This window comes from Bubalus kerabau, chromosome 4 (assembly GCF_029407905.1).
Source record: "Bubalus kerabau isolate K-KA32 ecotype Philippines breed swamp buffalo chromosome 4, PCC_UOA_SB_1v2, whole genome shotgun sequence".
NCBI lineage: Eukaryota > Metazoa > Chordata > Mammalia > Artiodactyla > Bovidae > Bubalus > Bubalus kerabau.
Genome location: NC_073627.1, coordinates 117,591,494 through 117,603,919, shown reverse-complemented (window position 1 = coordinate 117,603,919; position 12,426 = coordinate 117,591,494). Strand labels below are relative to the sequence as shown.

Genomic DNA, 12,426 nt, shown 5'->3' with positions numbered 1-12,426 from the left:
TTGATTTCTTTCACCAGTGTTTTATAGTTTTCTATATATAGGTCTTTTGTTTCTTTAGGTAGATATAGTCCTAAATATTTTATTCTCTTTGATGCAATGGTGAATGGAATTGTTTCCTTAATTTCTATTTCTGTTTTCTCATTGTTAGTGTATAGGAGGAGAAGGCAATGGCACCCCACTCCAGTACTCTTGCCTGGAATATCCCATGGACAGAGGAGCCTGGTAGGCTGCAGTCCATGGGGTTGCTAAGAGTCGGATATGACTGAGCGACTTCACTTTGATTTTCACTTTCATGCATTGGAGAAGGAAATGGCAACCCACTCCAGTGTTCTTGCCTAGAGAATCCCAGGGATGGGGGAGCCTGGTGGGCTGCCATCTATGGGGTCGCACAGAGTCGGACACGACTGAAGCGACTTAGCAGCAGCAGCAGTGTATAGGAATGCAAGGGATTTCTGTGTATTAATTTTATATGCTGCAACTTTACTATATTCATTGATTAGCTCTAGTAATTTTCTGGTGGAGTCTTTAGGGTTTTCTATGTAGAGGATCATGTCATCTGCAAACTGTGAGAGTTTTACTTCTTCTTTTCCAATCTGGATTCCTTTTATTTCTTTTTCTGCTCTGACTGCTATGGCCAAAACTTCCAAAACTATGTTGAGTAGTAGTGGTGAGAGTGGGCACCCTTGTCTTGTTCCTGACTTTAGGGGAAATGCTTTCAATTTTTCACCATTGAGGATACTGTTTGCTGAGAGTTTGTCATATATAGCTTTTATTATGTTGAGGTATGTTCCTTCTATTCCTGCTTTATGGAGGGTTTTTTTTTTTTAATTTATCATAAATGGATGTTGAATTTTGTCAAAGGCTTTCTCTGCATCTATTGAGATAATCATATGGTTTTTATTTTTCAATTTGTTAATGTGGTGTATTACATTGATTTGTGGATATTGAAGAATCCTTGCATCCCTGGGATAAAGCCCACTTGGTCATGACATATGATCTTTTTAATATGTTGTTGGATTCTGTTTGCTAGAATTTTGTTAAGGATTTTTGCATCTATGCTCATCAGTGATATTGGCCTGTAGTTTTATTTTTTTTTATTTTTGTCAGGTTTTGGTATTAGGGTGATGGTGGCCTCATAGAATGAGTTTGAAAGTTTATCTTCCTCTGAAATTTTCTGGAAGAGTTTGAGTAGGAGAGGTGTTAGTTTTTCTCTAAATTTTTGGTAGAATTCAGCTGTGAAGCCGCCTGGTCCTGGGCTTTTGTTTGTTAGAAGATTTCTGATTACAGTTTCAATTTCTGTGCTTGTGATGGGTCTGTTAAGATTTTCTATTTCTTCCTGGTTCAATTTTGGAAAGTTGTACTTTCCTAAGAATTTGTCCATTTCTTCCAAGTTGTCCATTTTATTTCCATATAGTTGCTGATTGTAGTCTCTTATGATCCTTTGTCCGGAGAAGGCAATGGCACCCCACTCCAGTACTCTTGCCTGGAAAATCCCATGGATGGAGGAGCCTGGTGGGCTGCAGTCCATGGGGTCGCTAGAGCTGGACATGACTGAGCGACTTCACTTTCACTTTTCACTTTCATGCATTGGAGAAGGAAATGGCAACCCACTCCAGTGTTCTTGCCTGGAGAATCCCAGGGACGGGGAAGCCTGGTGGCTACTGTCTATGGGGTCGCACAGAGTCGGACACGACTGAAGTGACTTAGCAGTAGCAGTAGCATGATCCTTTGTATTTCTGTGTTGTCTGTTGTGATCTCTCCACTTTCATTTCTAATTTTGTTGATTTGATTTTTCTTCCTTTGTTTCTTGATGAGTCTGGCTAATGGTTTGTCAATTTTGTTTATCTTCTCAAAAGAACCAGCTTTTAGTTTTGCTATGGTCTCTTTTGTTTCTTTTGCATTTATTTCTGCCCTAATTTTTAAGATTTCTTTCCTTCTACTAACACTGGGTTTCTTCATTTCTTCCTTTTCAAGTTTTAGGTGTAAAGTTAGGTTATTTATTTGATTTTTTTCTTGTTTCTTGAGGTAAGCCTGTATTGCTATGAACCTTCCCCTTAGTACTCCTTTTACAGTGTCCCATAGGTTTTGGGTTGTTGTGTTTCATTTTCATTCATTTCTATGCATATTTTGATTTCTTTTTTGATTTCTTCTGTGATTTGTTGGTTATTCAGCAGCGTGTTGTTCAGCCTCCATATGTTGGGATTTTCAATAGTTTTTCTCCTGTAAATAAGATCTAATCTTACTGCATTGTGGTCAGAAAAGATGCTTGGAATTATTTCAATTTTTTTTAATTTACCAAGGTTAGATTTATGTCCCAGGATGTGATCTATCCTAGAGAAGGTTCCGTGTGTGCTTGAGAAAAAGGTGAAATTCATTGTTTGGGGTGAAATGTCCTATAGATATCAATTAGGTCTAACTGGTCGATTGTATCATTTAAAGTTTGTGTTTCCTTGTTAATTTTCTGTTTAGTTGATCTATCCATAGGTGTGAGTAGGGTATTAAAGTCTCCCACTATTATTATGTTATTGTTAATTTCCCCTTTCTTACTTGTTAGCATTTGTCTTACATATTGTGGTCCTCCTATGTTGGGTGCATATATATTTATGATTGTTATATCTTCTTCTTGGATTGATCCTTTGATCATTATGTAGTGTCCATCTTTGTCTCTTTTCACAGCTTTTGTTTTAAAGTCTATTTTATCTGATATGAGTATTGCTACTCCTGGTTTCTTTTGGTCTCTATTTGCATGGAATATCTTTTTCCAGCCTTTCACTTTCAGTCTGTATGTGTCCCTTGTTTCGAGGTGGGTCTCTTGTAGACAACATATATAGGGGTCTTGTTTTTGTATCCATTCAGCCAGTCTTTGTCTTTTGGTTGGGGCATTCAACCCATTTACGTTTAAGGTAATTATCGATAAGTATGATCCCATTGCCATTTACTTATTGTTTTGTGTTCGAGTTTATACACCCTTTCTGTGTTTCCTGTCTAGAGAGGATCCTTTAGCATTTGTTGGAGAGCTGGTTTGGTGGTGCTGAATTCTCTCAGCTTTTGCTTGTTTGTAAAGCTTTTGATATCTCCTTCATATTTGAATGAGATCCTTGCTGGGAACAGTAATCTGGGCTGTAGGTTATTTTCTTTCATCACTTTAAGTATGTCCTGCCATTCCCTCCTGGCCTGAAGAGTTTATATTGAAAGATCAGTTGTTATCCTTATGGGAATACCCTTGTGTGTTATTTGTTGTTTTTCCCTTGCTGCTTTTAATATTTGTTCTTTGTGTTTGATCTTTGTTAACTTGATTAATACGTGTCTTGGGGTGTTTTGCCTTGGGTTTATCCTGTTTGGGACTCTCTGGGTTTCTTGGACTTGGGTGATTATTTCCTTCCCCATTTTAGGAAAGTTTTCAACTATTATCTTCTCAAGTATTTTCTCATGGTCTTTCTTTTTGTCTTCTTCTTCTGGGACTCCTATGATTCGAATGTTGGGGTGTTTAACATGTCCCAAGAGGTCTCTGAGGTTGTCCTCATTTCTTATAATTCTTTTTTCTTTTTCTTCTCTGATTCATTTATTTCTACCATTCTATCTTCTACCTCACTTATCCTATCTTCTGCCTCCATTATTCTACTGTTGGTTCCCTCCAGAGTGTTTTTGATCTCATTTATTGCATTATTCATTATATATTGACTCTTTTTACTTCTCCTTGTTAAACCTTTCTTGCATCTTCTCAATCCTTGTCTCCAGGCTATTTATCTGTAACTCCAATTTGTTTTCAAGATTTTGGATCATTTTCACTATCATTATTTGGAATTCTTTATCAGGATTCCCTATCAGGAATCCTTTTATCAGATTCCCTATCTTTTCCTCTTTTTTTGGTTTGGTGGGCATTTATCCTGTTCCTTTACCTGCTGGGTATTTCTCTGCCTTTTCATCTTGTTTATATTGTTGTGTAACTAAGATCATGGCATCTGGTCCCATCACTTCATGGGAAATAGATGGGGAAACAGTGTCAGACTATTTTGGGGGGCTCCAAAATCTCTGCACATGGTGACTGCAGCCATGAAATTAAAAGACGCTTACTCCTTGGAAGGAAAGTTATGACCAACCTAGACAGCATATTGAAAAGCAGAGATATTACTTTGCCCACAAAGGTCTGTCTAGCCTCAAGGCTATGGTTTTTCCAGTGGTCATGTATGGATGTGAGAGTTGGACTGTGAAGAAAGCTGAGCGCTGAAGAATTGTTGCTTTTGAACTGTGGTGTTGGAGAAGACTCTTGAGAGTCCCTTGGACTGCAAGGAGATCCAACCAGTCCATCCTAAAGGAGATCAGTCCTGGGTGTTCATTGGAAGGACTGATGCTGAAGCTGAAACTCCAATACATTGGTCACCTCATGTGAAGAGTTGACTCATTGGAAAAGACCATGATGCTGGGAGGGATTGAGGGCAGGAGGAGAAGGGGACGACAGAGGATGAGTTGGCTGGATGGCATCACCGACTTGATGGACATGAGTCTGAGTGAACTCCGGGAGTTGGTGATGGACAGGGAGGCCTGGCGTGCTGTGATTCATGGGGTCTCAAAGAGTCGGACACGACTGAGCGACTGAACTGAACTGATATTGCTGTGTTTGGAGTGGCCTTTCTGTATTCTGGCAGTTGGTGGTTCCTCTTTATTGTGGAGGTTCCTCACTGTGGGTGGGGTTGGACGGGTGGCTTGTCAAGGTTTTCCGGTTAGGGAAGCTTGTGTCAGTGTTCTGGTGGGTGGAGCTGGATTTCTTCTTTCTGGAGTGCAATGAAGTGTCTAGTAATAAGTTTTGAGATGTCAGTGGGTTTGGTGTGACCTTGGTCAGCCTGTATATTGAGGCTCAGGGTTATGTTCCTGTGTTGCTGGAGAATTTGTGCAGTATGTCTTGCTCTGGAGCTTGTTGGCCCTTGGGTGGTAACTCATTCTTTTAAAAGGTGCATGGTATTTTATGGTATGGACACATCACAGTTTATTTGCTGCTGCTGCTAAGTCACGTCAGTCATGTCCGACTCTGTGCAAGCCCATAGATGGCAGCCCACCAGGCTCCAGTCCCTGGGATTCTCCAGGCAACAATACTGGAGTGGGTTGCCATTTTCTTCTCTAGTGCATGAAAGTGAAAAGTAAAAGTGAAGTCGCTCAGCCGAGTCCAACTGTTCGTGACCTCATGGACTGTAGCCCACCAGGCTCCTCCATCCATGGGATTTCCCAGGCAAGAGTACTGGAGTGGGTTGCCATTGCTAAGCACTCACTAATGGCTGTTTGGATTATTGGCAATCTCTCTTCATTACAAAGGGTGCTACTGTGTATACCGTTATATACAAATCTTAGTGCATTTCTCAAATATGAAGTTCTAAGACTGAAATTGTGATGGAAAAGGTTATGCCTTGAATCCAAATCTCTCTAGTGAAGTGACAGTCTCTCAGTCATGTCTGACTCTTTGAGACCCCATGGACTACACAGTCCATGGAATTCTCCAGGTCAGAATACTAGAGTGGGTAGCCTTTCCCTTCTCCAGGGGATCTTCTCAACTGAGGGATCGAACCAGGTCTCCTTCATTGGAGGTGAATTCTTTACCAGCTGAGCCACCAGGGAAGCCCCCAGATCTCTAACATGCCTTCCAAAAGGGTCTCATTTTAAACTCTTACCAAAAGTATCTGAGGGTTCCTGTTTCTCCCCTGGCCAACCATGAATATTTTAATCTTTGTTTATGTGACAGGATAAGTGATCCATTTTCATAGCAGAAAAACAAATTGGGAGCATATTCCAACAGAAGCACTGAATAAGAAAAACATCTATTCAGTAGGCATAAGAAAATATATTGCTACCTTTCAAAAGGAAATTTGACTTGCAGCTGTTTAGGAGAAAGTGTCTGCCTGCAATGCGGGAGACCTGGGTTCGATCCCTGGGTCGGGAAGATCCCCTGGAGAAGGAAATGGCAACCCACTCCAGTATTCTTGCCTGGAGAATCCCATGGACAGAGGAGGCTGGTGGGCTAAAGTCCACGGGACTGCAAAGAGTTGGACATGACTGAGCGACTTCACTTCACTTCAGGAGAATAAAATGGATGGAATTCAAACTTAGCACCTTTGGTTTGAATGGGAAGGTTTGAAAACAGAAACAGTCACACAAGAATGGACTGGAGGTCTGGATTTTATCCTTTCTTACTGGAAGCATGTGCTATACTGTACTTCAGTCGTGTCTGACTTTTTGTGACCCTATGGACTGTAGCCCGCCAAGTTCCTCTGTCCATGGGATTCTCCTGGCAATACTGGAGTTGGTTGCCATGCCCTCCTCCAGGGGATCTTCATGACTCAGGAATTGAACCTGTGTCTCTAAAGTCTTCCCTCATAGCTCAATCAGTAAAATAGTCTGCCTGCAATGCAGGAGAGACCTGGGTTTGATTCCTGGGTCAGGAAGATCCCCTGGAGAAGAAAATGGCAACCCATTCCAGTATTCTTGCCTGGAGAATCCCATGGACAGAGGAGCCTGGCAGGGTACAGTCTATCGGGTTGCAAGAGTAGGACACAAATGAACAACTAAGCATATTCTAAAGTCTCCTGCATTGAAAGGAAAGTAGTGGTGGCTACCCAAAGTGAAAGCCATGAACAGGAGATACACTATGATTCATTGGGCATGAGTTTCTCATGGTGATCTTTCTTCTTGGTGCAAAGAGAGTTATTTATTCAAATTAAAGAAAATGAGCCAAATCCAAGCTTGTAAAATTTTCTTTAGGAGAAGAATGCAAATGTTAGAACCTACTCCTTAGTAGTCCCCAGTAACTGGAACTCATTAAGATTTTCACATATAGGGAATTCCCTGGTGGTCCAGTGGTTAGAATTCCATGCTGTCATTGTGAGGAGCACCAGTTCAACCTCTGGTCAGAGAACTAAGACCTCGCAAGCTGCGCAACATGGCCAAAACCAAACAAAAAACATTTTTACATATAAAAAAAGTGTTGTCATACTCATTTTTCTCTGTTGAAAAACCAGCTGTTTCCCTTCATTTTGAAATCACTAGGTTGACTTTAAAAGTTAGTGCCTTAAAGCCATGTTAGATCAGGAATAAAACATTTACAATGTTCAGGGTTAAAACAGAGATCTGATAAAGAAGAAAATAAAGGAGAAAAGAAAGGGACGAGGAAGAAAGGGATTAGGAAAGGACAACAAATGAGAAAATAAAGCTGTGTATGTTGATTAGTGTTACCAGTGGTGACCCAGGTACTGTTTCACTTTTAATTGTTCCTCCTCCCTACAAACCCAAGCTTCTTGAGGACTGGACAATGTCTTATTCATCTTTGTTTTCCCAGCACCCAGCAGGATGTCTGACAAGCAGTCTGTGTTCAGGAAATATTTGTTGGCTTGAATTAAACCACCCTAAACTACTAATGAACACCCTAAAGTTTAAATTTCATTGTTCTCCACTAGGCAAAGGTATACTTGTGGCCAGGAGATTTTTTTTTTTTTTAGACAAGTTTTAAGTTGAGTGAGGCGCTTGTGAAAAATACAGATTCCTGGGCCCCACCCCAGAAATTATATAGATGGTTTAGGTGGTCTGGATGGGGCCTGGGAATCTGCACTTTTAACAAATGCCTCAGTTGTTTCTGTTACAACTTGGAGACCAAAGGCACCTTATACTAGCACATCAGATGTTTTAAGCCCTAGAATTGTCCTGATATTTTAGACTCTGCCTTAAGGCTTGATCTGAAAAGAATATATGACTATCCTGACATGTAAATTTACCAAAGAGGTTAAGACTGAACTGAACTGAACACTCTTAAGAACCTTGAGTTCCAAATGTTTAGTTTTCTTGGGGGTCTGCAGATATTTGAGAGCTCCCATTACTTCGCCAACAAAGGTTTGTCTAGTCAAGGCTATGGTTTTTCCTGTGGTCATGTATGGATGTGAGAGTTGGACTGTGAAGAAGGCTGAGCGCTGAAGAATTGATGCTTTTGAATTGTGGTGTTGGAGAAGACTCTTGAGAGTCCCTTGGACTGCAAGGAGATCCAACCAGTCCATTCTGAAGGAGATCAGCCCTGGGATTTGTTTGGAAGGAATGATGCTAAAGCTGAAACTCCAGTACTTTGGCCACCTCATGCAAATTGTTGATTCATTGGAAAAGACTCTGATGCTGGGAGGGATTGGAGGCAGGAGGAGAAGGGGATGACAGAGGATGAGATAGCTGGATGGCATCACTGACTCGATGGACGTGAGTCTGAGTGAACTCCGGGAGTTGGTGATGGACAGGGATGCCTGGCGTGCTGCGATTCATGGGGTCGCAAAGAGTCGGACACGACTGAGTGACTGAACTGAACTGAGTCTCTAGTGCTGAGACAGACTAACAGAGGAGATGTATGGAGAAATACCAATCAAGAGGTGCTTCCATGCCTTAGGGGGGCTCCTGAATCCGTTAACTGCTCACATTAAAATTTTGAGGGAACTGGGTCAAGGAGAAAGAGAGTAAATGTATTAATAGAAAAACAAACAACAAGATGTTAATATGCAAATAAGATGTTCATGTTTTCTAACAAAGAAAAATTAAAACCACATTGAGAAATGAGAAAAGGGACTTCCATTGGCAGTCTGGCAGTTCAGACTTTGCTCTTCCATGGCAGGGAGTTCAGGTTCATCCCTGGGTGGGGGAATTAAGATCCCATATAAACATGGCAACCCACTCCAATATTCTTGCCTGGAGAATCCCATGGACAGAGGAGCCTGGCTGGCTACAGTCCATAGGGTCACATGGCTGAAGTGACTTTAGCAAGCGTGTATGCATGCTGCCTGGTGTGGCCAACAAGAAGGGAAAAAAGAAGAAAAAAAGGAGTGAAAAAAAAAGTGTTTGCAAATGTGAGCTCACTGGGCAGAAATTCAGAATGGACTAATTTGAAGTCAGTTAAGGATGAATAGCTACCATTGTTAACTAGACTTGTAATAAGTGAGCCTCATCTCTGCCAACATACTAGGATTCACCCACAGTACCTGATGGCAGCCTTAAAAAGACTGCCTAACCAGGGGAACCCACCGAAAATACAGAAATCACAAAGCTTTTGATTGTATCTTCTGGATTTCAGAATAGACTCTGAGGAAAGTGGTTCATGCACCATCGTTCCCACTGTGTAGATAAACAAACAATCCCAGGCCCAAAGGGGTCACCTAACATCCACTAACTCCCAGATAGTAAAAGACTGCTTGTTAGGTTACCCCTCCGCCCCCGTGTCCTCCCAACACCACGCTGACTCAACAAGACCAACACAATTAAATATACAATTAGATGTATCTGTGATGATGATGAAAATCCCATCTGACCCTCCCTATACTTGATCCAGGTAAGGTCGGAATCACCTTTCTACACTGGAGGTAACTGAGGCCAAAAGGTATTGTGACAAATCTATACGGCTGTAAAAGGCAGCGTGTGGAGGTGGAGCTCAAATCTGACTCCACAAGTCAGAAGCTCAGATAAGGCTTTGGTAGCGGGGCCTGCAAGTCCAGGATGAGCGCTCGTTCCGCGGCGGAGCGCTTACAGGTAAGTCGGGCTGCCAGTCGGCGGGGCTGTCTTCGGCGACTTTACCAGATTTGATCCCAGTGCCCTGGGTGCTTTGTAGGTGGGGCCGGCCACAAGTTATTTAACTATAATCTAGAATAGATGGGACTTACGAAATATCTGCTCTCAACTCCTCTGGTCTCCACCCGGAGCCGATTATCATATTTGAGGGTTCGCTACCGTAGGACACTTAAGTGCACGCCCCACAGCCCAGGTTCCGGGAGCTGGAACGGGGCCAGCGTGGAGGTGGTATCAGAGCGGAAACCTAACGGGGTTGGGGGTCCGCCTTAGGGCGGTGGGGAACCCGTCCCGGGAGAGGAGGCAGTTCTCTGGTTCCACTCCGGGCGGGCGGCGGAGGAGACCGGACGTGGCGTGAGCCCGGACCCGGGAGGAGAGAAGTCTCGGTTCGGAGCGGCACGTCTGGGCGGCGCAGACCTGGAGAAGCCGGGCGTCGCGGCTCCGGGAGGCGGCGGGAGAAGTGCCCAGGCCACTGCCTGCACCCTTACAGGTCCCCGCGAGGCCCGCCCCGGAGTCCCGGAGCGATGAGAGTGCAGGTCAAGGTAAACGCCGCCGCCCCAAACACCCTCCCGGAGTCCCCTCCCGGGGCTCCGCTCCATCCTCTACCTCCCACCGCCGGGGCTCGCAGCGAGAGCAGCGCGCTGGCTCCTCCCGACTCCCGTCTGAAGTGCTATGGGAAGTTTTTTTTTTGTAGGGGGGAGAGGGAGGGCGCCCCCGGCTGCTGGGGAGCCTTGAAGGAGCTTGGGGAATTGGGGACAGGAGTGGAGACCCTGGTCGTGCCTTGGTCTCTTGTAAGGCGGCCAAACCTCGAACTGGCTATCACCTACCTGTTTTGTCTGGAGTGGCACACATGTTCAGTAGTCCGGCTTATTGTGCACATTTTATTCTTGCATTTCGGCATAGTTTGGTTTTTGGTACAGACTGTTAAAGCCAGATCAGCCGAATTCGCATCCTCTCTTCACCAGTAGCTACGATATTGAGCAAGTTACTGGAACCTCTGTACTTTGGCTTCCCCATCTGGAAAATGGGATGAGGATTGTAATTTGAACATTAAATGAGATGCTATATATGCAATAACATTTCAAATAACGCCTAACATTTATTGTGTTACAGAAGTTTGATTGTTATTATTTCACCCAGAAAATAATCCTGTAAGATCTAAGTATCACCACCCACCCACTCCCACCACACCGGTTTATAGGTGAGGAAAATGAAGTTGAGGGAGGAGAATAGTTAGGATTGGAGCCCAGGGCAGTGGTTTAAAACACTGAGAATATGGATACCATGCACTGGATTTTGAGCATTTGTTCCTAGGGAGAAGGTGGTTCATTTTTAACTACCAAAGTGGGGACTGAATTCTGGAATTTCTTTTTTCCCTGTATAAAAATTTTGGTATTTCATTTTTCATTTGCTTTGGATTCTTCCATGACTGATAAAGTGTTGGATATTCTGGCTTGACTGACACCTGGCAACCACTGCCACACCCCTCCCCCACTCCCCCCACCCCCCGCCGGCCCCCTTAGGTATGGTTTTCTGATGTGGGCCTCAGCTGTGATTTTTCTCTTTTTACTTCTTTGTATGATTGAAGTTGTATATACACGTAGTTCAGAAACAAATAATTCCATAAGGTTCATTACCCAAAACAGCAGAACTTGTGTCATTTTCTTCTTTTCAGAAAGAGCAATCATGTTCATCTCTTTTAGCTGCTGCTACTGCTAAGTCGCATCAGTCATGTCTGACTCTTAGTGACCCCATGGACTGTAGCCTACCAGGCTCCTCCATCCATGGGATTTCCCAGGCAAGAGTACTGGAGTGGGGTGCCATTGCCTTCTCTGCTCTTTAGCTAGTTGGTACTTATTCATGTCTAAATAATGCTTGTATTACTCCTTCTTGATTTTTCAGGTTTAGTATTTATGCACTGTTTTTTCAGAATGGAATATGAGTATTTAGCTTTCTTCTAAGTTCCTGCACCTATCACTAACATCTTTTCTCTTCCTTCCATCTATCTTCAGAATATAGTTATCTCAAAGGTTCCCTTTGAGTTTCTCTAATGCTGGATCCTGTTTCTTGTATCCCATGTCGTTGTCTTTCTTATTTTCCATTATTTTGGTGGAGCACATTCTCCAGTAGGTCTCTGAGAAAGGTTACATGTAAAGTAAACTGAATCAATGTATTCCTTTTTTTAAAAAAATATATTTTTTGATGTGGGTCATTTTTAAGGTCTTTATTGAATTTGTTACAATATTGTGTCTGTTTTATTTTTTGGTAGCAAGGCATGTGGGAACTTAGTTCCCTGACCAGGGATTGAACACACACTTCCCTGAGCTTGGAAGGTGAATCTTAACCAGGGACCACCAGGGAAGTCCCTAAATCAATGTGTTCTTGTGACATATGATCCTTTCATATTTTTTTTTCTTACCAAAGTTTCACTAATAATACAAAAATATGTTCTTTTGGTAAATAATTCAAACACTACAAGTAGAAATTCAAACAGAAAGTTTCCTTTCTGTCTTTGATCCTCATCTCTCTTAAACCCAGAAGTAACCAAACCATTGGATTTGAAGAATATTATTTAGGTACATTATTATTATATATTATTATATACAATATATTGTTTTGATTTGTGCATTTGTTTTTACATAAAGGAAATTATACTGATTATTGATATACAACCTGATTCCTTTAAAAGTAGTTCTTGGACTATTTTTCCATGTCAATACAAACTGATGCTTTCCTGGCTAATATATTCAGATGAATTGGATCATTCAAAATCAAGCATATAAAATTTTCTGAACAATTACTCTTCTAGTTTCACTCAGCCAATAAATAATTACTGAGTGTTAACTATATGCAAAA

The 12,426-nt window shown here is 42.3% G+C and overlaps 1 protein-coding gene across 1 annotated transcript in view; it reads left to right on the top strand.

The window, feature by feature from the left end:
* Positions 1-12,426, top strand: part of TRPM6 (transient receptor potential cation channel subfamily M member 6) — a 164,667-nt gene that overhangs the window by 32,667 nt on the left and 119,574 nt on the right. The window contains 1 exon segment of the mRNA XM_055578315.1: positions 9,338-9,534. Coding sequence (XP_055434290.1) covers positions 9,502-9,534 — 33 coding nt within the window. The 5' untranslated portion in view covers positions 9,338-9,501.